At 51.3% G+C, this 25,865-nt stretch overlaps 2 protein-coding genes across 4 annotated transcripts in view; one reads left to right on the top strand and one right to left on the bottom strand.

The window, feature by feature from the left end:
- The window catches only part of ZFHX2 (zinc finger homeobox 2), a 31,069-nt gene extending 21,265 nt beyond the window's left edge, over positions 1 to 9,804 (top strand). For both annotated transcript variants that reach the window (XM_066277491.1, XM_066277492.1), the window contains 6 exons: positions 339 to 413; positions 848 to 906; positions 2,542 to 2,742; positions 3,166 to 3,292; positions 3,464 to 6,928; positions 7,184 to 9,804. In XM_066277491.1, coding sequence (XP_066133588.1) covers positions 339 to 413; positions 848 to 906; positions 2,542 to 2,742; positions 3,166 to 3,292; positions 3,464 to 6,928; positions 7,184 to 8,154 — 4,898 coding nt within the window. In that variant the 3' untranslated portion in view covers positions 8,155 to 9,804. The remainder of the gene's footprint in view (positions 1 to 338; positions 414 to 847; positions 907 to 2,541; positions 2,743 to 3,165; positions 3,293 to 3,463; positions 6,929 to 7,183) is intronic.
- The window catches only part of THTPA (thiamine triphosphatase), a 43,944-nt gene extending 26,911 nt beyond the window's left edge, over positions 1 to 17,033 (bottom strand). Inside the window, exons 1-2 of one of the 2 annotated variants that reach the window (XM_066277497.1) lie at positions 16,890 to 17,033; positions 15,781 to 15,960 (exon numbers count right to left, since the gene is read on the bottom strand). The gene's annotated coding sequence lies outside the window, so the exon portion shown is untranslated. The remainder of the gene's footprint in view (positions 1 to 15,780; positions 15,961 to 16,889) is intronic. The other variant, XM_066277499.1, reaches the window with a different exon arrangement.
- Between the last annotated feature and the right edge of the window lie 8,832 nt (positions 17,034 to 25,865).

Here is a 25,865-nt window from a genome sequence, read left to right as displayed (position 1 = left end):
TCTTCAGCGCCCCTCCCTCCAATTTCTGTGCTCCTTGCTCCCAGGAACAGTCACGACAAGGAGCCAATTTTGGCCCTGTTTCGGTCACCTACCACTGGCTTGTTTGCTCATCTTTAAGTGACAGGAGCTGGACTCCCAGAGATGATTTCTTAGGCCCTACTGGTTTTAACATTGTGATCTCCCCTCATCCTCCGCATTTCCTTTTGTCTTCCCCTGCCTGTTGATTCATCCATCCACTTTCTCCCTCACTGCCTCACTGCATGTCCTGCTTTCACTGCCGTCTCCTCCCACCCCTGATGATTCATCCTGTAAGCTGACTCTCCCCTCATTCTACACAGGGAAGACTTCTGTCACCCCCTTCGCTGAGCCACCCACCTCTGAGAAAGATGCCCAGAACAAGACAGAACAATCAGGTGAGTTGCACATCTGGTCCTTCCCTTCATCCCTTGCCCTCCCTACCTCCAATCCTAATACATTCTGAGATGCTTATGGGACCTTGTAATAATCCAGACACCCAGCAAGGCCTGGGATGAAAGACCCAAAGTAATCAAAAGAAAGGAAACATCAGAGGGAAGGGATGCAAAGCCGTAGAAGGCTAGGCACTTCTGTTCTCTTTGAGGACCCAAACCTGGCCATTCTGCTAACCTGGGGTCAGCCCTGCTAAGCCAGCCTCCCCTCGTGATACTCAGTATAGCTCTGTGCTTTCCTGCCCTCTCTCCCTTTCCTCAGAGCCCAGCCCCCTACCCTGGAAGCTCTGTGCTACAAATCAGGTCATCTTAAGGGTTGGGGGTCTGTAAAAGGAAGGAGGTGTGTAGAGTCTCTTAATCTCCTCTCCTTTCATCTTCAGCTTCTGAAGAGGCAGAGAATAAGACTGGCCCTCCTGGAGATGGTGCCAATCAGACCACGGTCAGAACTGGGGTAACTGGGAAGAGCTGAGGGGGGTCCAGTTTTACTGAGACTTATTCATGTTCTAAAGGCTGAAATTCTAATCAGCAGAGCTTTACAGAAATTTCAGACCAAAGGTAGACCTAATTTTGTTGTGCTTGTGACTTATTTCACTCAGAATACAACATTAAGAAATTCCACAGAGGCCCAGTTACGGATGTTCAGCACCAACAGGGGGCAGAGCTGGTCCCCAGGGTGGAGCACAGAGGGAGATGACAGGAAGGGACAGCACAAATTTGAGGGAGAGGTGAACAGAGAAACTGTACTGAGGGCAAGAAAGACTGGAGGTAGGGGAGGGAGGACGGGAGGAAAGTGAAGAAATGAAGAGATAAGGAAACAAAAACTAGCTGCTGCCCAGTTCTTTATTTTCGTTATGAGCAGAAAGACAACTAGACCTGGATGTTCATCTCCTTCAGAAAGCCCTGAGCCTGTGGAAGGGGCTTGGCACCTCCTCCCTGAGGGGAGCCGCACCAACCCAGATGATTGACAGACAGAAAGCTCTGCAAATCTCTTAAGTCTCCAGGATCCTGGCCTCTTCCTGACCTCGGCAGGCCCCAGGAGCAGTGTTGCTCTGCAGCCTGAAAGTGTTGATTTTGAGCCTTTGGTCTTGAGGTGCCTTCCTGTGCCTCACAGCTCTCCAAACTGGACTGCAATAGGCAGAATTTGTTACGACTGCCTTCCTGCAAACGGTTGCAGTAACAGCTTATGTCCTCAGCTTCCCCTCCGCTTAACTTGCATTCCCTCCACAAACCCACTCCAGATGTCTGCTCCTAGGCCTAGGTGCATGCAGATGCGCATCACCTTCCCTGGACTGACAGCACAGGGGGAGGAGAGGTAGTGAGTCAGGGAAACAAATGCAGGCTGGAGGTCAGTCAGGTGATCAAGGCGGAAACAGGGGGCCTCCGACGCCCCACCCCAGGCTCCCCAGAGCCACCCTCCAGAGATGTGGGTGGGAACGCACTACTAGAGCCAAGCCAGAATTTCCTGAGCCACAGGGGGAGCTATGGCATTCGTTTACATTAAGAGGGAAGAAAAATAAAAGAAGGAAAAGAAAGTGGGAACTGTTGAGCCTCTAAGGGAAAATGAGCTGGCCTCTGAGCAGACACGTAGGGGGCCCCTACCAGAACCACTTAGTTCAGGGACCTTGGGGATGCACAATGGGCCGGGACAAAGGAGAGTCTGGGTCCAGCAAGTTGCAGAGGGAGGGGAAGCCATGTCAGGAAGAAAATACAGGCACTGTGGGAGTGGTAAGAAAAGAAAACCAAATCCCAGGGAGGCAGGCACAGGGCCATACTGTCAGCTGGAGAACTGAGTAGCGCAGCAGAGATAGGGAAAGAGAGAGGCCAGGATAGAGGGAGAGGGCCAAAGAAGGAAGGCAAGGTGGTGGCCCAGCTCAGCCTTTGTCCCAGTCCATGGAAAATGAGGGAGGAGCCAGCTTTCAGGACTGGGGCTGGGCCCACAGTGATACCCTCTCCTTTGGGCTCATTCTTCTTTTATTGGTGTGAGGGATTGTGCTATGACCGGGAACCCAAAGGCTAAGTGATCATTGGTCCCGCCCATCCCTGACACCCCCTCCACCGCCCATGTGCCCCCCAGGTATACTGCTGTCCATATTGCAGCTTCCTGAGCCCGGAGTCCAACCAGGTGAGGGTTCATGCACTCTCCCAGCATGCAGTGCAGCCCAAGTACAGGTGTCCGCTGTGCCAGGAGCAGCTGGTGGGCCGGCCGGCTCTGCACTTCCACCTTAGCCACCTTCACAACGTGGTGCCTGAGTGTGTTGAGAAGTTGCTGCTTGTGGTAAGTACGGGTTGGGTGAGGACCCATCCAGGGGGCCTGTTGGCTGGGGAGGTGGGGGAAGAGGGGAGGCAGAAACAGGGATATCAGCAAGTGTGTGTTGGAGGGAAGGTGTTGGTGAAGGAAACAGCATTTCAGAGTTGGAGGGAACCTCAGCGTGGAGCTTATCTAGCTGCCTCTACTTGCCTGTGAAGAAGCTAAGAACTGCCTTCACTTCCCTGAGGTCCTGAGAAGAGCTGTTCCACAGCAGGCCCAGGCTGCCAGAAAGGAGAGGTGCAGCCCAGGCCCTCACATCTGCGGGAAAAACAGCAGTTAGGTGGGAGGTCTGTCCAGAGAGGACACTAGAGCCATGACAAGGGGCTGAGTACAGGCACAGGAGTGAGCCAAGGTGTGGGGAGGAAGTCACCGCCTTTTCTTCCATTACAGGCCACAACTGTCGAGATGACCTTTATGACCAAAGTACTGCCTGGGCCCTCTCTAAGCCCTCTGGGGGATAGCCCAGAGCTCCTGGCTCCTGGGCCAGAGCCTACGCCCAAAAGAGACCAAGTAGCAGGTAAGGAAGGGGATGGCCAACCTCCTGAGGGGGCAGAAAAGGGGGTCGAGGCTCCACAGACCAAGAATGTCTGAAGGCAGCTGAGGCAAGGATCAGTTGCCCTAGGTATTAATTGGGTGGGGTCTGACTTAAAGTTCCCTTCTCATTGCAACCCCTTCTCTCCCTTTGAAGGCCCTCACCTGACCCCAGAAGCCAGTCCCGATCCTCTTCCTGAGCCTACCCTTCCCTCAGCTGAGGCCCTAGACAAGCCCACAGGAAGCCCTGACCAACCCCCCTCCCCAGCCCCATCTCCAGCCTCACGATGTGAAGCCCAGGCTGAAGAAATGGCTCCTCCACCCTCCATGGCTGAGGAGGAAGAGGGGACTGCTGGAGAGCCCCGCCCTGCAGAACCAGCTCCAGCTGACTCTCGCCACCCTTTGACCTATCGGAAGACCACCAACTTTGCCCTGGACAAGTTTCTCGATCCTGCCCGACCCTATAAGTGCACTGTGTGTAAGGAGTCCTTCACGCAGAAGAACATCCTCCTGGTCCATTATAACTCTGTCTCCCACCTGCACAAGATGAAGAAGGCTGCCATTGACCCCTCTGGCCCTGCCCGGGGGGAGGCTGGCACGGTGCCTGCCACCACTGCTGCCACAGACAAGCCTTTTAAGTGCACAGTCTGCCGAGTCTCCTACAACCAGAGCTCCACCCTGGAGATCCACATGCGCTCAGTTCTGCACCAGACTCGCTCACGGGGGGCCAAGACTGATGCCAAGGCTGAGGGGCCAGAGCGTGGCCAAGAGGAGCCCAAAGAAGGCGAGACCGAGGGGGAGGCAGGCACTGAGAAGAAGTGCCCCGACTCCAGTGGCTTCATATCTGGACTGCCCTTCCTGTCCCCTCCTCCCCCTCCCTTGGACCTGCACCGATTCTCAGCCCCTCTCTTCACCCCACCAGTCCTGCCTCCCTTCCCTTTGGTACCCGAATCACTGCTTAAGCTCCAGCAGCAGCAGCTGCTTCTGCCCTTCTACCTCCATGACTTCAAGGTGGGGCCCAAGCTGGCACTGGCTGGGCCGGCACCCCTGCTTTCCCTGCCAGCTGCCACCCCTCCACCCCCACCCCCACCCCCAAAGGCTGAGCTGGCTGAGCAGGAATGGGAGCGGCCCCTCATGGCTGAAGAGGGAACTGAGGCAGGGCCAGCCTCACCCCCACAACCAACGCCCAACGAGGCAGCCCGCACTGCAGCCAAAGCCCTTCTAGAAAACTTTGGTTTTGAGCTGGTGATCCAATACAATGAAGGGAAGCAAGCTGTGCCGCTTCCTCCCACCCCACCCCCACCAGAGGCTCTGGGGGGTGGGGACAAACTGGTCTGCGGGGCCTGTGGGAAACTCTTTTCTAATATGCTCATCCTCAAGACACACGAGGAGCATGTCCACCGCCGCTTTCTGCCCTTTGAAGCCCTGAGCCGCTATGCTGCTCAGTTTCGGAAGAGCTATGATAGTCTATACCCACCCCCTGCAGAGCCCCCTAAACCTCCTGATGGGTCTCTGGATTCACCTGCTCCCCAAGTGGGTCCACCCTTCCTGGTGCCAGAGCCTGAGACAGGGGGGACCCATCCCCCTGAGGAGCGAAGCCAGGCAGGAAGACGCTGGCCCTCAGAGGAGGAAGAAAACTCCAGAGGGAATGTTCCCCCGCTAGTGCCTGCAGGCCGCCGATTCTCCAGAACGAAGTTCACCGAGTTCCAGACTCAAGCCCTGCAGTCTTTCTTTGAGACCAGTGCCTACCCCAAGGACGGAGAGGTAGAGCGGCTCGCAAGTCTCTTGGGCCTGGCTAGCCGTGTGGTAGTAGTGTGGTTCCAGAATGCCCGCCAGAAAGCCCGCAAAAATGCCAGCGATGGGGGCTCTGCACCAACCACAGGAGGCACTGGGGGAGTCTCTGGCTGCAGACGCTGCCACACCACCTTCTCCTGCGTTTTTGAGTTGGTGCGACACCTTAAGAAATGCTATGATGACAAACCCCTGGAAGAGGCAGAGGCAGAGAGAGGGGAAGAAGAGGAAGAGGTAGAGGAGGAAGACGCAGAGGAGGAACAGGGCCTGGAATCCCCAGCAGGGCCTGAAGGCCCATCACCAGAACCTCTAGAAAGGGAAGAGCTGAGCCAAGTAGAAGCAACAAGGCCCGAAGGCAGAGAGCCCGAGAGGAGGGCTCCTCCCTCGCCTTCCCCAGTCCACACCTGTGACCAGTGCGCCATGTCTTTCCCCAGCCAGGACCTCTTGACCAGTCACCGCCGGCTACATTTCCTGCCATCTGTGCAGCCCAGTGTTGCCCCCCATCTTGTAGATCTGCCCTTGCTGGTGTTTGGGGAGCGAAACCCCCTGGGGGCAGGGACTCCACCAGTGCCAGGGCCACCTCTGAAACGGAAGCATGAGGACGGCAGCCTGTCTCCCACAGGCAGTGAAGCAGGGGGTGGGGGGGAGGGTGAGCCCCCCAGGGACAAGCGCCTGCGCACCACCATTCTGCCCGAGCAGCTGGAGATCCTATACCGCTGGTACATGCAGGACTCCAACCCAACACGGAAGATGCTGGACTGCATCTCCGAGGAGGTGGGGCTCAAAAAGCGAGTGGTACAGGTCTGGTTCCAGAATACCAGGGCCCGAGAGAGGAAAGGCCAGTTCCGAAGCACTCCTGGAGGAGTGCCCAACCTGGCAGCCAAGCCCCCTGTCACACCCACCCCAGCACCCTTTCCCAAGTTCAACCTCTTGTTGGGCAAGGTGGATGACGGGACTGGGAGGGAGGCCCCAAAAAGAGAAATACCTGCTTTCCCCTACCCCACAGTCACCCCTCCTGTGGGGCCCCTGCCTTTCCTGCCTCCTGGGAAAGAGGTCACCACCACAGCAGAGCCACCTCTACCTCTCCCACCCGCTCCTCCCCCCAGTGAAGATGAGGGCCCAGAGGAACCTCCAAAAGCTTCTCCAGAGAGTGAGGCTTGCAGTCCATCAGCAGGGGATCTAAGCGATTCATCTGCTTCCAGCCTGGTCGAACCAGAGTCCCCTGGGGCTGGAGGGACCAGTGGGGGACAAGGAGGTGGGGCTGGGGTTCCAGATGGAATGGGGCAGCGGCGCTACAGGACCCAGATGAGCAGCCTGCAGCTGAAGATCATGAAAGCCTGCTATGAAGCCTACCGCACCCCCACCATGCAGGAGTGTGAGGTGCTGGGGGAGGAGATAGGGCTGCCCAAGAGAGTCATCCAGGTCTGGTTCCAGAATGCGCGTGCCAAGGAAAAGAAAGCCAAATTGCAGGGGGCAGCAGTTGGCGGGACTGGGGGCAGCAGTGAGGGCCCTTTGGGGCCCCAGCGTACCGACTGCCCCTACTGTGACGTCAAGTACGATTTCTATGTCTCCTGCCGAGGCCACCTCTTTTCTCGCCAGCACCTGGCCAAGCTCAAGGAGGCGGTCCGAGCCCAGCTGAAAAGTGAAAGCAAGTGCTACGACTTGGCCCCAGCACCTGAGGCATCCCCGGCTCCAAAGGCCCCACCTGCCTCCACACCGGCCTCTATGCCCCTTGGGGCTGCCCCAGCCCTGCCGCGTCTGGCCCCGGTTCTCTTGTCTGGCCCAGCTCTGGCCCAGCCTCCACTGGGCAGCTTAGCTTCTTTCAATTCAGGTGAGTGGAAGGTTGGGAGGAGTTGGAGTTCAGAGAGCATTTCCCTCTAATACATGCCCTTCCTTTACCTTTTGACTCTTCCTATATCCAATCTCCTATGGCCTTCCTTTGTTTGGGGCTCTTGGGAGAAAGAAGGGAAGAAAGGGAGCATGGAAGATAGATGGTAGAAATGGGTGATGAGGCTGGAGGTGGCCTATCGCAGGAAGGATGAAGGCCCAGGAGGAGGCTAACCCTTCATCATTCCTTTTTTCCTAGGCCCTGCAGCCTCCTCCGGCCTCCTTGGCCTCGCCACTTCGGTCCTGCCTGCTACCACAGTGGTCCAGACTGCTGGCCCAGGCTGCCCCTTACCTCACAGACCTGTGCCCGACCAAACAAACACCTCCACAGCAGGCACCTCTGATGCTGCCCCAGGCCTGCCTGCCGAGGCCTCTGGGGACAAGGTCTCTGGTGAGCGAAAGCCAACTACAGCCCCCACCAATTCCTCTACTGATGCCCTCAAGAACCTCAAAGCATTGAAGGCCACTGTCCCAGCCCTATTAGGGGGCCAATTCCTGCCCTTCCCATTGCCCCCAACAGGAGGGTCCACATCGCCAGCTGTCTTTGGTCCCCAGTTACAAGGGGCCTACTTCCAACAGCTTTATGGCATGAAGAAGGGGCTATTTCCCATGAACCCCGTGATACCTCAGACCCTCATTGGACTGCTCCCCAATGCCCTTCTCCAGCCACCGCCCCAGCCCCCCGAGCCCACAACCACAGCACCTCCAAAGCCTCCTGAACTGCCCACGCCAGGGGAGGGGGAGGCCGGGGAAGCTGACGAGCTCCTGACAGGCAGCACTGGCATCTCCACTGTGGATGTGACCCACCGCTACCTGTGCCGCCAGTGCAAGATGGCATTTGACGGGGAGGCCCCAGCCAGTGCTCATCAGAGATCCTTCTGCTTCTTTGGGCGGAGCTCCGGGGGTTCTGTGCCCCCCCCACTGCGGGTGCCCATCTGCACCTACCACTGCCTGGCATGTGAGGTGCTGCTGAGTGGGCGTGAAGCCTTGGCCTCCCACCTGCGCTCCTCGGCCCACAGGCGCAAGGCGGCCCCACCTCCTGGGGGTCAACCCATCACCGACGCCACCACTGCCACGAAGGCTGTGGCTTTTGCCAAAGAGGAAGCAAGATTACCTCACACGGATTCCAACCCAAAAACTACTACTACCTCTACACTTCTAGCTTTATAAACAGATAAACCAAGATCTGGGTAGAGAGGGAGGGCCTCAGGGCACCCTCTCTTCCCCTAAGGGGTGTTTGGTGGGAGTTCAGATCCCTCACCCCAACCTTCAGCTCTGCCCATTTCATGGGAACCTTTGAATTCCCTCCCTCAGTGGGCTTCACACACCCGACCTCCAGCAGAATCCTGCCTCCTCCCTGACCCAGGCACATTCTTCCTCTACAACTCCTCGTCCTATGTCTTCATAGCCACATAATCTCATCTTGTCATCCTGATTACTCATTCATGTCTGCCCCGCCAACCATAGAGTCTAGCCTTGATCTTCCTACCTTTTCCCCACTGAATTCCCCTCACCCTTCAACTCCTATAAACACACACACATATACATTCTCCCCACGCTGTTCCACTGACTAACACCAAAAAAAAAAAAAAAAGAAAGAAAAAGAAGAGGAAAGAAAAAAAAAGGAAAAAGAAAACCCAAGACAAAGAAGAAGGAAGGAAAATAAACTGTCACTTCCCCTTCCTCCTGTCCTGCTTCTAGAGCACCATACTGCTCAAAAACTTTCCAAATACCCAGTTGGCTTCCAAGGCTGGAGCCTGGGATGGGCAGGGAGCCCACAAAATAACCAAACTTTAGGTTGGTGGAGGGGAGATGTGATACCAGCTCACTCTCCTCATACCCCTCTGTCCTAACATCCTTGCCTGGCAGGGAAGCCCCTAAGGCCTGGACTCGAGGGGAAGCTGCCACCAGGAACCCCTCTGCCACCCCACCCTGCACCCTGGGAACGGCAGTAACTTACTCTCAAAGGCTTTAAACACAGAGATCCTCTCAGCAGCCGTGGGCCTGCTCTTGTCCCAGCCCTGCCATGTGGGGGTCCATCCTCTGGGACTGGCGCTGCCCACTAACGGCAAATCCAAAGTTCTTTAAAAAAAACTGAAATAACACACACACACAACCAAAAATGAGAGAGAGCACATACGTGCACAGGAGCAAAAGATGGAGAGACCAGAGGAATGGACTAAAGAGAAAGAAACTTGGAAAATACAGGGAAAAAAAACCCTGAAAATTCTCCCATCAAACAAGTGGTTTATTCCTGTTTGTGTCACCCCCATCCTAAGGGTTTCTTTAAAGCACCTCATCTTTGGAAGATCAAATGTCTTTAAGTGCTTGCCTGGTTATGGTAATCCTGGAGACAGCAGTGCAGCCTTGCCCTGGTCACTCCCAGCCTCGGGTGGGGGCTGGTAATGGGGAAAAGAGCTGGAGACTGGGGACACACAATGCCCCTGACTCAGTATTTATCAGGAGAGGCAACACCCCTCACTCCCAGCTGTGAGCTAGAAAAGTAGGTGCTACGAAAAATATCTTGGCAGTGCCAGGAGGAAAGGGGGTAGACAGGGCAGTTTGATTTCTAAATCTTGGGTAAGCTTCCTTTCCATGTAGCTAAGCACCACTTCTTCTCATTCACTTCTTTCACAGACCCCTACTCATTTCTCTCCCTAGTAACCCCTTCACATGTCTGGTTACTTCTTAAAATTCCTTGCTTTTGGGGACCCTTGTTCCCCATCTGCATTCTCCCCCTTGTCCTCTGCCCTGGTGCTCTTCCCTTCGGCCCCGCCTCTCCTGTGAACAGCAGCTGCTGTGGGCACCCTCAAAGGAGTCACGGCCCGCTGTGAGGCCCATGGGGGCCAGAACTGATGACTGCGGAGGGGAGGGGGGCAGGGGGCAAGGAGATGACTGAAGCACAAGGTGAATCTCTAATAGGGTGATATCACCAAGGGCACCACCAGAGAGGAGTGAGCAGGGACAGGGTTCCCGCCTCTATCCTAATTGTCTGTCAGCATCAAGTGGCAAGTAAGTGTGGCAACCCCAAAGCCCAGCTAAAGTGGCATAGGATGAAGAAGCGGGTGTTTTATTTTAGCAAAGAAAAGCCTACAAAACTTTCCCAGTCCTTCAGATAGTTTCTCCTACTACCCTTGCCTCTGAAAAGCCCTTGAAGGAAATCTGCTTCCAGACTTTCTCCCTCAGGCTTCTCCCACTCCCTCTCCATCCCACATGCACACACATGTTCAGCAGCCCTGGGTTTAGACTTCCCAGTCTGTCACTCCACTCTGTGAGCATGTTAATACCAAGCGGTAGCTCATGTGCAGAGAAGATGGAAGGGGAGAGGGGATGAGAAATGCCTGTCCCTAGTCTTCAGATGTTCTGTGAGTCTCACTCTGGTCCTCTTCATTTCTAAAAAGCTCTAACTCCAAACTCTAGCAGACCAGGGTGGGGTGGAGTTAGTTATTCTGATGATGCCAAAAATGCCAGTTACAAGTGCAAGTAGGAGAGAAACCGCCCTACGGCGGTCTCGCTCTTGCTGCCGCCTTCCCCCACCTCTCACCATCTCCAATGCACCCCTTCCTCCCTCCCTGTCCTTTTTCTCCTGTTGAAATTCTGTGTATAAAACTATTTTCTTAGCAGCATGTGTATGAGGAAACAAGCTTTTTCATTCTGTGTCTTCTGGGAATGTGATTGATATAAAAGCTGAAAACAAAACAAAACAGAAAAAGAAAGAAAAAGGAAACATTTAAAAGAAAACCTTGGCAAACACCTCACATGGGATGACTGGGTGATTAGAGGTATGGCATCATGCATTTGAGGGGTTTACAGCCAGCAAAGGTTGGCTTTAGTTCTAATCATGATTATTTTCACCAGGACTTAATATAGCCAGAAATCCCTCCTCCTCTGGCCCTCCAACATATCCACTCACATCCATATACCGTGGCCCGGAGACACCAGGTGCACTTGCACTCAGTAGTAGACAGGTGCAGCTGTCCTTGCCAGGAACCCTGTGAGTTAGGGAACAAGAGCCTGGCTGACTGCTGACTCAGGTCACTCAACATGCTTCTGGCGGGGACACCATTCCATGTTCCCAGTGACTGGATGCATTCCCTCCAACTCCTTTCTCAGACAGGAGACCTCAGCTTGAGAGATGCACAGTAGGCTGCTCTGATGGGCAGAAGGCTGAGTCAGCACAGCCCTACACAGAATGCTTCAGGTGAACTCCAAGCCATCTGGGTTAAACCCTTGAGTTAAGTCACCTTGCTTCTCTTGAGGAGTAGTAAACCCAACTTAAGCGTCTGACAACACCTATTTTGTAAAACACTCTACTGCCTTAAAGTGAGCCTGAATCGATGGTTCCTAAGATTGGTCTTCCACGGCTTGGGGCAAAGACCAAGATTTCTGACATACATGGGTCCTAAAACATCCAAATTCTGTTCCATCATACTTACTGCCAGGGTCAGTACCAGAAGGCAGGAGGTGGATATGATCTTGGCTGCCTTTGCTCTAAAGCAGTCTGGGTCGGGATGGCTTAAGGTACCCAATTCTCAAGTAGGAACAAAAAAAATCAAAGAATATGAGAAAATCTGAAGCCTTACTGAGCAAATGGAGCAGAGTCTTCAGTAGGACCACGAAAATAAACTTGTTCTTCCCTTGACTCTCCAGCCCCTTGAGTACATTTACAAAAGCATGCAGGAGAACAAAGAAGTCAGTATTCCAGGTACAGTAGCACCTCCCTCCTTAATTCCTTGTATTTGTTCCTTAACCACTTTCAGGGCTTATAGACAAGATTACTGATTCTCCAAATCTTCACCACCCTGATCTGTTTTAAGTGACATTCGCTCAGGCAACCATTCACCCCTGTATAGATTCACACCTGAAGTATAGAGCTCTGTATATAACTGCACCAATGAAACAAGCAGGGCCTTATAGAGAAAGCTGCAGGGATACACAAAAATGCCAGCAAGTACAGGCCCTGTGGGCATAGAGGCACAAAGGACATGTCCCAGACCCATCACCAACATTCTCCTAAGTGGAAACACCCTCCAATACATACTAATTTCCTTCACATAACAGTAGGTAGGAAAAGCTTATATATACAGAAGTGTAACCATTGTAGAAAAGGTGACCAAATGTTGAACATTAATCCATGGGGAGAGGACCTTACATTCCTTTGGAATGTGACACTAGGGAGGGGAGAAAAGTAGGAGAGAAATCAGGAGGAAACTTTGGGGAAAGTTTATATGCAACAGAGAAGTGAACGGGGCTGGGATATTGTGCTATATATAGGAAGGGCCAGCAACTGGGGAGTATTTCTCTCTAGGTTGTGATGCAAAGCTCAAACCACCAGTGGAGAACAATAGTGAGAAACCTGTAAGCCAGGAGGATGACATTTCTAGAGGACTGAGTAAGGAAAGAAATGCCTCTAATTCCATGGAAACTTTCGCTACAAGGTGTTGTAGTGCCTGACCTGTGGTGGCACAGTGGATAAAGCGTCGACCTAGAATGCTGAGGTCGCCGGTTCAAAACCCTGGGATTACCTGGTCAAGGCACATATGGGAGTTGATGCTTCCTGCTCCTCCCCTCCTCTCTCTCTCTCTCTCTTCCTTCTCTCCTCTCTAAAATGAATAAAGTCTTTAAAAAAAAAAAAGGTGTTATAGACCCAGCATCAGGGTCTACAGGATGAGCAGGTGGATATATTGTATAAAGGTCAGATGAAAGAAAAGCAAGGTAGAGGACATGGGTAGAAGACCTAGCCTATGGCTCATCAAGCTTTTGGAAAGGGCCCTCCCTGGCTGGATAGCTCCACTGGTAAGAGCATCGGCCTGAAGCACTGAGGTTGCCAGTTCAATCCCTGGTCAGGGCACATACAGGAACAGATTGTTATTCCTGTCTTTCTCTCCCTTCCTCTCTGGCTAAAATCAATACAAGAAAAAAAATTTTTTTTTAGAAAGGTGGGAAGTGAGCCCCTGGGAACGTCACTCAGGGAAAAACTGATTTTATGGGAAGAACGTATATATAATCGGGTGAGGACCCACCCCATCATTTTCCATATAGACGACCCAGGCAACCTTCCACACAAAGGATAGAGAAGGGGTAAACAGCATTATTCCTCGTCAGTAGTGTAAGCCTGGTGTTTCTGGTAGTTTATCTGGCTAGAAGCTAGTGGAGAAGCAAGTTGATTATCAGCGGCCTAGAAAGAAGGTGAGGGGGAAGCATGTCCTGAGATTGACTCATAATTCTGCCCATCCATACACACATTCTTACACAAACATTGGCTAAACACTGAAAAAAATCATCAGCAGGAACTCAGCATTGCCTCACATCTACAGCTCCTCCCTGATACCCAAACCTGCATCACGTCTTCTCAACTGGAAGGACCCTGCACTGTGCTCACTCCTGAACAGTCCACCAGGTGCTCAAATGACAGCATCATTTGCAACTCGATGAGTATCGGCAGCAGGGTAGGCCCTGCATAATGCTCACCTGCTTCCGTGAGTGGGACCCTGACCTGCCTCAAGAGAGAAGTGTAACTAGGACCCACCCTGTACTGAGCCACGGAGTGCACACCAATCTGACCGGACCACAGAGAGCAACTTCCCAACAATGCTCCTCACCTAGAGGTTCTTAGTGGGGAGGTTTCAGAAACACACGATAGCCAACCATCAGAATCCAACATTTTGAAAGTGTTCCCTAAGGGAGTCTTCTGTGACAATTACTGTCAATGGGAAGCATAGTTCTTACAAGTTAAATCTGCCCAATTTGACCTCACAATCAATCACCCCTTTTCCTCCTCCTGCCCCACTTAGAACACACATCCATACATCCCACAACATACATCCATATTTCACATGTGTGATGACATAAAGACATGATTATGGTTAGGGAGGTAGAAGAAAGATTCAAAAGGCTTAATGATAACTCCCGACTAGAGCAAATGTCCTACAAAGTGGCTGTCATCTCAGAACAATGTTTCTCAAAGTTTCATCCACCTGTGTCATGGTCACCTGAGTGCTTATTCCTGGCCCAGACCACTGACCCACTGAATCAGAAACTCCTGAAGTGATTCTGTGCTCTCTGGAGTTTGAGAAACACTAATTTAGACAATTCAGCCCCATATACATCTGTGACCTGCCTCCAACTCTCTAGCATCCAGGGCCCATCTCAGTCCCTGTTATACCAGGGACTGTCACACAGGAGCCTAGCATTACCTCAGACTGTCTTCTTCATTACCCTGACAACCCCCACCTCTAATGTCTTGGAAATCTGTCTTCTGCTTATGTCGGCTGCTCCTGCACAGGAGAAAAGTTATAACCATTGTCCACTCACCCCCTTGGTGAGCACTTCATTGCTTTCCCTTCTGCTGTAGAAACCATGTTGCTTCTTCTGAAGCTTCATTCCACTTCCAGAAGATGCTGAAATCAGAACCTGCCCAGCTCCAAGTAGCTCAGCCCAGCTCGGGCCGTGGCTTTATCTCCCTTTGGGCATCAGAGCCACCCAGCCTCCCCAACACACCTATAGCCAGTTCTACCCAAAGAGCTTCCCAGACACTGCCCCACAGCCTCTGGCTACCCAGAAAGCAAGGAAAGCCCCACCTTCTACAAGGTCTTCCAGATGGAGGCCCAAGGTCCAGTTTTGTGGGACTGCCGACCGTACTGCCTGGAGACAGAGGTCTGTCACCACAGACGCTGGGGATTCTGCTCCTGGGGCCTTCCTCTCTCCCGGGACTCTGTTGATCCATGGTCTCTCTTCCAGGAGTAAATTTTCAAAGATATGGACTCTAATTCTAATTGGGGTTTCATTAAAATAATTCGTAAACACAAAATCTCCTTGAATAGTCTTTCTGGAGACAAGTCTGAGGTGCCTTTGTTTTTCTCACATCTGCCTGTCTTTCTAGACCTAGAGCACCTCTCCATCTTTCTAGGACTGTTATTGACTATGGAGCTTTTAAAAAGGGAGAAAGAACTGCTTCATCTCAACCACAGCTCAGCCAATTACAAGGCACAGGGCAGAACAACATACATATAGGAACAAAACACCTCACCACCCAATAGCAAAGCCGGAGGTTCTCTCCTTCTTCCCTTCCCATCTCTTCTGGCACCATCTTTGTGACAACATAGCTGGCTGTCCCCTCGCCAGGATCTCATTTCTCCCTCTAGGAGTCTATCCTTGCTGACTAAAAAGTATCTAGTCCACTGCCCTGGAGCCTTGGGTGTGGCTTTCACCTATGCCCTGGTCCCTCTGTGCTCCAGCTTCTGGTGGAATAGCTGCTTAAACCGAGTGTGGCATCTAAATCCCTTTAGATTGGGGTTGTGAGTGTAGGTGGGAGGCAGCTGTCTAGTGGGAGGAAGGCGGAGTGGGATGGGCTGGAGAGCACTGACTCAGCCTCACTGATGGGGCATCTTCTGATGCCCATCCCCAGCACAGAGCTCCACCCAACACTTGGCAGTGCTGCCCCTCGTTCACTGCCTCCAAGGGGTGGTCATGAGTATGTCTGGTGGCTTTGGGCTTGCCGCAGTGCCAGGATCTGAGACGCTGTTCATGTGCCAGTGCAGCACTGCCAAGCGTGGCAGCATCTAGTCGGCTGGGTGCCAAGCAGTAGGACCCAGGTGGTGACAAAGAGATGAAAGAGGGGTGGTGCAGAGGAGGGAGGAGGACAGAAAGGCCCCAGGGAGAAAATCAGACAGCTCACTTGTTAGAGTGGAGAGTCCAAATGGGAGCTGCAAAGAGGTGCCCTTCCCATTCAAGACGCCTGTTCAACAAGCAAGCCCTTCCCTTCCCCACCCCTCCTGCATAGTAACATATACAGACCAGGCAAGAGGACTGGGCCATCTTCAGCAGGAAACTGGCCGGGGGCCAGGCAGGACTGCCAGCCTTTCCGTCCTTCTTCCTTGGGGTCCTGGCAATGACGTGCTTCCTCCTTTGTGTCCTCATGCCTCTCTCCATCTGTCGCTCCACTCCCCGTGCCTAAGAGGGCATGGGAAGGAGGTCCTGGCAGAAAAAAGTCTATCTCCCAAATAACTCACACACACACACACACACACACACACACACAAAACATCTTGCCTCCTCCCTTCCCAGTTCTGGCACAACCCTCTCAACCAGATTGGCAAGAGGTACTGCCACCCTCCCCCATTCCTCACAATGCCAGATCCTGTGTCAGGCTCCTTAGACAGTGCCAGCACCCACCCACCTCATACTTTTGATACCCAGGTCTCCTTGCCTCTCCTTCAGCGCTCTGACAAAGGGCGAGACTGCTAGCCCCAATGAGCTCTCCCTGGGAGCAGTGGCACAGTACCTCCTGCTGGCTCTTAGATGCTTTCTTGACACTTTCCTGGCTAGTCTCTCTACCACTTCACTTTCCCAGACTAGAAGAGGACTAACTACCTCATAGTCCAACCATTTCCCAGAGCTGAGCTCTAGAGGAACAGCAATATCAGCAACATACCCCTGCCCCTCCTCTGTACCTCCTGGGGCCTGTTTCCACTGCCCCAGCTCAAGGCATGAGTCTGACGATGTCATGCCAATGGCTCCTGGGTATCAAGCCTTCCTTCCAGAGCACCAGGACTCCTGCCGCTGTTCCCCTCCCTACTCGCCTCCTGCCATCTCCGTGGGCACAAGGGTGGCAGCTGTAATGCCAATGCCTATAAGCAGGCAGCACGAAGCAACTTATACACCTTCTTCTGCCCTCCCAGGCCCCAAACCTCTCCCGTCCTTCTACTCCATCCCCCTGTCCTTCTGGTTGGACACTAGGTTGGCAACCGCAGTGTCAACCCCCACCCATGCCCAGGAGGCTCACATACAGCACGCGCTTATGCGTACATGTACATGCACGTACACACACACGCGCGCACACACACATGGCCCCATGAGTGCCAGGCAGCGGTGGCAGACACACAGCAATGCAGTGGCTGGTATACCCGAAGAGTCAGCCAGATTCGGCACCTGATCCAGCACCCATTTGGGATTGGGTGGGTAGGTGGGCAGGCAGGCGGGCGGAGGGGTGATGGAGGCAGACGATGGCCCTAGGTTGGCAGCCGATGGAGCTGGGAGAATGGAGGGAACAGATGCTCTTTGCCCAGCCTCCCTCTCTTCCTCTCTGAGATCAGTGCCAAGCTGGGGGGATGGGGAGTGGGGAGGATGGGGGAAGGGTGGCATTTGGAAAGCTGGCAGGCGGAGGGGGGGAGCTGGGTCCGCCCAGGCTGGGCAGTGCCGGCACTGGCTGCCGCCTCTCCACTCTGCCATCTGTCTCGCTTCTCTCCCCACCCCCTTTCTCTCTTTTTCTCTCTCTCTCCTTCATCCACAGCAAAATGAAAAGAGGAAAACAGGGTGCTCATTCCACCCACCCCCAACCTCTACCAGACCCCCTCTCCTTTTCCCCACAACTCACCACACCATACCACCACCAAGCCATCTGTGCTTGCTCCTCCTGGCTCGGCCACCTTCTTTCATTCGCTTCACCCTCACACCAAAACGGGTGCAATGTTTTAAAAAATATATAAATATATATTTTAAAAGGCAACTTAAAAGAAAAACTCTTTTCTTTGGGAATGTCCTGTCCTTCTAAAGTCTGGGTCCTCGGTGCCAATGTTTATGGCAGGCAGAGGGAGGGAACCCTGTCCTCAGCCGGTGCCCATGGATCCCATGCCAGGGAGGAGGGGTGGCTGGGGTAGGGTGGGGGTGGGGTGGGGTATCGGGAGAGCGCTCTTCTCTCTGCGCCTGTGGTGGCTTCTTTTTTTTTCTTCTCTTCCACTTCCGGAGCAGATTCAAATAGATCTAGAGCCTTCCCCACCCCCAGTTCCCAGGGCCCCTGTGCCCTTCTCTCCCTGCTTTTGATTTTATTCCTCGATCACCCTTTCCTTTTTGCGTGTGTGTGTGTGTGTGTGTGCGTGTGTGTGTGTGTGTGTGTGTGTACGTGTGCGTGCGTGCATTTGCATCCATGGTGGTGGGCACCGTGCCAGCCACTGCACAGCCATCTGCGATGCCTTCTGCAGCCTCTGCTATTTCTCCCTGCCATCTCCAGCCCAACTCCCCTGCACCCCAGCTCCCCACCCCCCAGTTCCCAATCATTAATTAGCTACTGAATTAATTAAATCGAGAATGCTAATTAACATTCCTAAAGGGCAGGCTGCCAGGTTTGGGGTGGGGTGGGGTGGGCAGCACATAGAGGGGATATAAAGAGGAGGCTGGGATGGGGGAGGAGGAAGGAGATCCTGTGTGCTTAGGAGGAGAGGGAAGAGATGGAGAGAACCCAAAAGAATGAAGGAGAAAGAGGGCAAAGTGTTGAGACAGGGCATGGAAAATAGGTAAAAACTGCCCAAGTCCAAGATGGGTGCAACCCAGCCTTTCCTGCCCAAATAAGATACAGCCAATTCCTAGTCCCTAAACTCACCTTCCCTCCCGGCTCAGCCAGGAAAAGCATATATTCCTAGGGTGGGGGACTCCAGTAGCTTTTTTCTGTCTCTTAGAGAAAGTCAACCCCAAACAAGAGTCAACAGCTACTACCTGTCAATCCAACCACAATGACCCTGGGCCCAGGTCACAAGAGAAGGCTCTGGACTCACAGAAGCCCATGTGGACTGGCCCTTCGTGGCCCTTTGTCAAGATGAAGGGGGCATTCCGGGAGCACTTGCTGCAGAGAGACACAGGTGATTGATATGGGGAACCATGACGGTTATCAATACCAGCAGAAAAATCCCTGGCAATGCCTACAAGGCTGCTCTAGGGACACCATGACAAAAGACTAGCTGTCTTCAGGGTCCCAGAGTAGAAAAAGTGGACACTCTTACACACGTAGAAGGTCAAGAATTTGGGGAAAAGTGACATTGTTTTTCAAGAGAGAGAGATGCCAGTAGAGTAAAACCTCTTTCTGAGGGTGCTCTATAAAACACTAATCTGATAAGATGCTCCTCAGAAAAATGGATCCCACAAATTAGTTTGGGAAATACTGTATATTCCTCCTCTGAAAGAGATCCAAAATGCATATTGGTGTGTCAAAGGCTCTGAGTAGTCTTATATAAAAGAAATCCTTGACTGTGTTTAACTCACTGATTCTCAAAGTCACTGGGCCACAGAACCCTCATTTTTAAAATTTCTAATTTAATTCTTGATGTTCCCACAGAAGCAGTGTTGTGTAATGGGGAAGTTCTATAGAGTGACCAGGGGTGGTTCTGGCCTAGAAGCTGGCAGACAGATCAGCTGGCCCCAGGTCAGCTGACTCTAACATTCCATAAGCTAAGTGACAGCACCCAGGCTCTGGTCTTGCAAACGTAATGTAGGAGGCACCAAACTAGCTCATGGTGAAGAAACCATGAGACTCTTTAGAAAAGAACTGTACTCTCAGCTATGAAAAGAGACTGTAGCAGCCATTAAACCCAACTCCTTCATTTTACAGTAGAAGCAACTGAGAAAGTGGTGAAGTGGTCTGTCCAGGGTCACAGAGCCACTAGATGACAGCACAGACATTAGGATCCTTAAGATTTCCTGTCCTCTAGCCTAGCTCTGTTCCTTTCTTTTTTTTTTTCTTTCTTTGTGTTTTTTTAAGACTTTATTATTTATTGATTTTAGAGAGAGGAGAGAGTGAAAGAGCGAGAAAGGCAATGGAGAGGAGCAGGAAGCATCAACTCACAGTCGCTTCTCATATGTGACCCAGCAAGCCCAGAGTTTCGAACCGGCGACCTCAGCGTTTCAGGTCGATGCTTTATCCACTGCACCTGCACAGGCCAGGCTCCTTTATTTTCTATTAAAACTCCAGGACAGTGCCTGACCTGTGGTGGCGCAGTGGATAAAGCGTTGACCTGGGAATGCTGAGGTCACCGGTTCAAACCCTAGGCTTGCCTGGTCAAGGCACATATGGGAGTTGATGCTTCCAGCTCCTCCCCCCTTCTCTCTCTCTGTTTCTCTCTCCTCTCTCTCTCTCTCTCTCTCTTTCTCCTTTCTCTCTCCTCTCTAAAAATGAATAAATAAATAAAATAAAAAAAATAAAAAAAATTTTAAAAACCTACAAAATTGGAATAATATTAAAAAAAAAAAAAAAAAAAAAGAAAAGAAAACTCCAGGACAAAGCCAGCATGGGATTTATCAGTTATATCTGCTCTTAGAGAGCTTCACAGAGACCCTCTTTCCCTCTGCTGAGGCCTGGGCCTGGTCTTTCCCACCCTACCTTTGGAACCCTGGAGCAGCTACCTGCCTCTGGAGAGTCTATCCTGTATTTCTGTGGGGAGTGGAGATGGGGACAGGAGTTTTACAAAATCTCCCCAAGTGTTCTTGATATCTGGATTCAGACGTTCAGTTCTAACCCATCTGTGTCCTCTCTTCTAGGATGACCCTGTCCCTACTATATTATTGCTATCAATCCAAACTCCAATCACAACCTCAACCCTGTCCTGTGCAGGAAACCCCAAACATCTCCTGAGCTATCTCCCGCTGTATTCCTAGCGCTTTCCCTCTTCCCATCCTCTCTTTGGCATCTGGAGTCCCTGAGGTCACCTAACTGCTCCATGAGAACTCTTTTTTTTTTTTTCTCTTTTCATTTTTCTGAAGCTGGAAACAGAGAGAGACAGTCAGACTCCCGCATGCGCCCCACCGGGATCCACCCGGCACGCCCACCAGGGGCAATGCTCTGCCCACCAGGGGGCGATGCTCTGCCCCTCTGGGGCATCGCCATGTTGCGACCAGAGCCACTCTAGCGCCTGAGGCAGAGGCCACAGAGCCATCCCCAGCGCCAGGGCCATCCTTGCTCCAATGGAGCCCCGGCTGCGGGAGGGGAAGAGAGAGACAGAGAGGAAAGCGTGGCGGAGGGGTGGAGAAGCAAATGGGCGCTTCTCCTGTGTGCCCTGGCCGGAAATCGAACCCGGGTCCTCCGCACGCTAGGCCGACGCTCTACCGCTGAGCCAACCGGCCAGGGCCTCCATGAGAATTCTAAAGAGGAGAGGTCTGCAGGCACAAGCGCCTCACTAGAGTGAGGAGCCGGGGAGCCAGCCCCAGAGATCTGCCAGGACCTCGGCCTCCCTGAGCTGCTGAATATCTATTTTCCTGTCACAGCCCGAGCCCATCTTTTCCCACAGGGCCTTTTGGGGAGCTGGAAGACAATGGAGATAGTGGAGTCTAGCTCATTTCAAAAGCTAAAGATCATTATTAAATTGTTTTTGCTTTCTTGGTCCTGTTGTGTGAGCCCACATCACTTCACACCAACCCTCCCAGTACACAAACCCCCCACAACTTCACTAGGGTGACGACTCTCTTCACAACATTACTGACCACACCATTTTAAAGAGAGAATAGCTTTAAATACAGTTTTTATTTGCCAAACAGCTCTGTCCAAATTTCCAGGAATGATGAGGTCTATAAATACACCAGTACCCCATCTCCTCCTCCCCACCCATGTTCCTGCTGGGACAGCCCTTTGGCACTGGGACAGCAGAGCCACTTCAGGGTGTGACACACTGTCTACCTGCTGACCACTCCTCTGGCTGAGGAACCATCTGATAAAGGGGGGACAAAGTGGAATCAACTACCCAACCAGAGAGAACAAGAGGCAAAACCTGGGTGTTCTAAAAGGACATATAAATAAAAGCATTTTAGGGCTGTTTTTATGCTTGGATGGCATCTTTGTTAAATGATCCCCCTCAGTGTCAGTAAGAGAGACCAAAGTCCAGCATGCCATGGTCATGGGTTCCAACCCAGTTCCTCTTCCCTTTTAGAGCCCCCTTTCTCTCTCCACCACCCAGGCGCCGAGCTGCTGTCAGCAGCATAGGCACTCCAGAGCGGCAATATAAATGATGATTATTCTATTATCAAATAACATTGCCAAGCCTGGCCAGCTCCCTACAGCGGTGGCAGCAGAGGCGAGCTACAAAATCCAATACTGATAAACTGTATATTGTCTTCTAAAACCATCACTCTGCCTGACAGCTACTCTCTAAGCCTCCCACCATTAGCAACAACGAAGGGAGAGAGATTGGTTAGTAATGGCCTCTGGGGTGGGAGGCAGGACAAGGCAGAGGGAAAGCCAAAGGCAGCCAGGAATCCTGGGGGAAGATGAAAAGTGCTCAGTGTCTACCCTTTCCACAGCCGCCCAACATGAACCAGCCTACCCTTCACGCTGTGCCTTCTGGAGGGTTACTCTCAAACAAAACTGCCCATAAAAATAACACTAGTGAGCAAGAAGGGACGTGCAGCCCGATCCCATCTCTGCCACACCTGCAGCATGGCACTTGACTTCCCTCCATTTCTCAAAAAAAAGAGAACGTGCCCAACCTTTTCTAAATGTGTAGTTTAGCACGTCTTCTGAGGCTACTAACAGATTTCTTTAAGGTCTAGAGGACTAAAAGAAGTAGGGTCATGTTAGTAAGTTTTCTAGGAAAATGGTTTAAGGCCTTGAGCCTCAGAATGGAGGTATATCAGATCTCCCAACACCAGGGCCCCTTTTTTTTAAGTTTTATTTTATTTTATTTTTTATTTTTTTTAACAGAGACAGAGAGAGAGTCAGAGAGAGGGTAGATGGGGACAGACAGACAGGAACGGAGAGAGATGAGAAGCATCAATCATCACTTTTTTGTGGTGACATCTTAGTTGTTCATTGATTACTTTCTCATATGTGCCTTGACCATGGGCCTTCAGCAGACCAAGTAACCCCTTGCTCGAGCCAGCGACCTTGGGTCAAAGCTGGTGGTGAGCTTTTGATCAAACCAGATGAGCCCACGCTCAAGCTGGCGACCTCGGGGTCTTGAACCTAGGTCCTTCCACAACCCAGTCCGACGCTCTATCCACTGCGCCACCACCTGGTCAGGCCACCAGGGCCTTTGCTCTCTGTACAAGTGTTCATTTCCCAGAGAACTGCATGGCCAGCTCCCTGCCCTCCTGCTTTTTCCAGGGGGCTTAGCCAACTGCCCTATTTAACCCTTTGGGTAGTACGAATGTTCATGTACGTCCTCATGCCTCCTGACCATCCAGAGTACTGGAATAATCTCATTTTTTGAAAAAAAAACTCACTCCCGGGGGTCAGTGAACATGAACAAAACTCACTACTCAAAGGGTTAATACAGACACTGCACCTCACTCAGCCCCTTTACCCCGTTCGGTTCTTTCTTTCTATTTTTTTTTAGATTTTTTTATTAATTTATTTTACAGGGGGAGAAGGGGAGTGAGAAGTTGCTTTAGTTCATTGGTTATATGTCCTAACAGGGCAAGCCCAGGGTTTCAGCAATCTCAGCATTCTAGGTTGACGCTTTATCCACTGTGCCACCACAGGGCAGGCAATTCTTTCTTTTTTTCCACTGCATGTATTACCTGCTAACATAACTATACAACTGACTTGTTTATTATGTTTACTGTTTATATTCTACTTCTCACCTCTAGCATGTAAGTTCCACAAAGGTTAGTTCATGAGTATATCCCAAACACCAATAAAGTGCCTGACACATCATGGGCTCAATAAATATTTGCTGAATGAATGGAGCTAATTAACTAAAGTGAGAATGGTACATGTTTTAGTAAGACCCGTCTAACTCCATCATTTGGGGCTGAGGACAGGAAGAGATGGGTCATTACTTCAGTACTCTCTATCTCTGGCAAGATGGCTGGTGAATACCCATACCCTCTTCCTCTCCATCACAGCCTTGGGAACATGCCATTCAGTAAAACCAGATGTTTAAGTGGGATGTTTTCTACTGAACTCCAAGCTGCTTCCTGACTTCCATTTAGTGAGGCTGCTTAGCCCTCCTCAACCAACAAGTCCCCTACTGTAGACTATTCAAGACTAAAAAAAACCAACCTCTAAAGCCACAATTCTTCAATTTGAGTAAATATGAAAACCACCTGACAGGTTTGTTTACAACATTTATTCCCAAGCTACCCTCCAGAGACTGTTTTTTTATTATTATTATTATTTGATTTGGGGGAGAGAGAGAGAGAGAGAATGAGAAAGAAAACATCAATCTGTTCTTGTATGTGTCCTGACCAGGGATCAAACCAGCAACTTTTGCGTATTGAGAGGATAATTTAACAAACTGAGCTATCTGGCCAGGGCCAGAGACTGATTTAATAGGACGGAGGAAAGACCCAGAAATATGCATTGTAACAATTCTCTCCACTCCCCAAGGTGACTGTAATAAGAGGTATTGGTTAGGCCACACTTCTAGAAACTTGTGCAGACACATAGCTAGGTGACTTATTTATTTACTGATTATTATTATTATTATTATTACTATTTTAAGTGAGAGGAGGGGAGATAGAGAGACAGACTCCTGCATGCACTCTGACTGGGATCCACCTGGCAATTCATCTGGGGCCGATGTGAATCAGCCTAGCTATCCTCAGCATCTAGGGTTGACACTCGAACCAACTGAGCCAATGGCTGCAGGAGAAGAAGAGAAAGAAGGGGAGAGAAAGGGAAAGAGAAGCAGATGATTGCTTCTCCCGTGTACCTTGATTGGGGATCGAACCTGGGGAATCCACACACCGGGCCGGTGCTCTATCCACTGAGCCAACTGGCCAGGGCTAGCTGACTTATTAAATGAGCTTCATTGCTGTCTCTTCTCTGACCCTTCCTGTCCCAGGACTAGGACCAGAAGAAACGGACCTGTCTGGTGGGCTTGCCATTTTCTTTTCCACCAGAGGTACAAAAAATTAAAACAGCATTTGGAGAAACATGGAAAGAAAGAGAGAAGCCTAACCAGGCAATGGCACAGGGACCCAGTTTCGAAACCCCAAGGTCACCGGCTTGAGTGCAGGCTCATCCAGCTTGAGCTGGCTCATCAGCTTGAGCGCAGGGTCACTGGCTTGAGCGTGGGATCATAGACACAATCCCATGGTCGCTGGCTTGAGTCCCAAGGTCACTGGCTTGAAGCCCAAGGTCACTGGCTTAAACCTAAGGTTGCCAGCTTGAGCAAGGGGTCACTGGCTTGGCTGGAGCCCCCGGTTAAAGGCACATATGAGAAAGCAATCAATGAACAAGTAAGGTGCCACAACAAAGAATTGATGCTTCTCATCTCTCTCCTTTCCTGTCTCTGTCTCTGTCTCTCTCTCTTGACTAAAATAAAAAAAGGGCAGGAAAAAAAAAAAGAAAATGAGGAAGCAGAGGAACCATGAGCAGATTGTTGCTGTGCAGGATAAAGTATAAGACCAACATTTGCTGGTGACAGATCAGGAACAGCCTTCTGTGTATACCTCATTAGGAAACGTGAATGTTACTCTGAAGACTATCAAGTGCAACTAAAGGATTTTAAGCAGGAGAATGATGGTAAGACTCATGCTTCAGACTTTGGTGGCTAATTAGAGGCTAGGTTTGAATGGGGATAAAACCAGAGGCAGGGATAACAGGAGGTCATGGCTGGTAGAGGTTAGGCATGATTAGAAACTGAACAAAAACAGTGATAATAGGAAAGGGAAGTAATATCAGCTCTCCTTAATTGATTGTGATATAGAGATGAGAAGAGAAAGAAGTCCAGAGTAATGTTCAGCCTTGGCACTTGGCAGATCAGGAAGATAATGGAACCACCTACTGGGAAAGTAAATAAAAGAAGATGTGATGAGAAAATGATGGAGTTGCCTTTAGAACTCCTACACTAAAGTTTGTTAGTTCATCCAAGTGAAGTACCAGCCATCAAGCAGATGAATATAGGAGTTGGAAGCTCAAGGAGGAAATCTGAGCTGAAAGTAGACATTTAGGAATTATTAGGAAACTGGTGGAGTTGAATGAAACCAGGGAGAAAAGGCTAAATGAGAAATGTACACTAAAAGGGTAGGTCAGGTATTTGAGCCAGAAGAGACCAAGAAGGAACAGAGAGATACAAAGACAAATGGTAGAGTGTGGGTCACAGAAGCCAAGGGAGAAGAGACTCAAGAGGACAGAGACCAACAGGTCAAATGCTGGGTCCCCTGGGTTTGGGAAAAGC

The sequence above is a fragment of the Saccopteryx bilineata genome, chromosome 4, assembly GCF_036850765.1.
Source record: "Saccopteryx bilineata isolate mSacBil1 chromosome 4, mSacBil1_pri_phased_curated, whole genome shotgun sequence".
NCBI lineage: Eukaryota > Metazoa > Chordata > Mammalia > Chiroptera > Emballonuridae > Saccopteryx > Saccopteryx bilineata.
The sequence above is the reverse complement of the archived record's forward strand: the minus strand, read 5'-3'. Positions and strand labels throughout refer to the sequence as shown.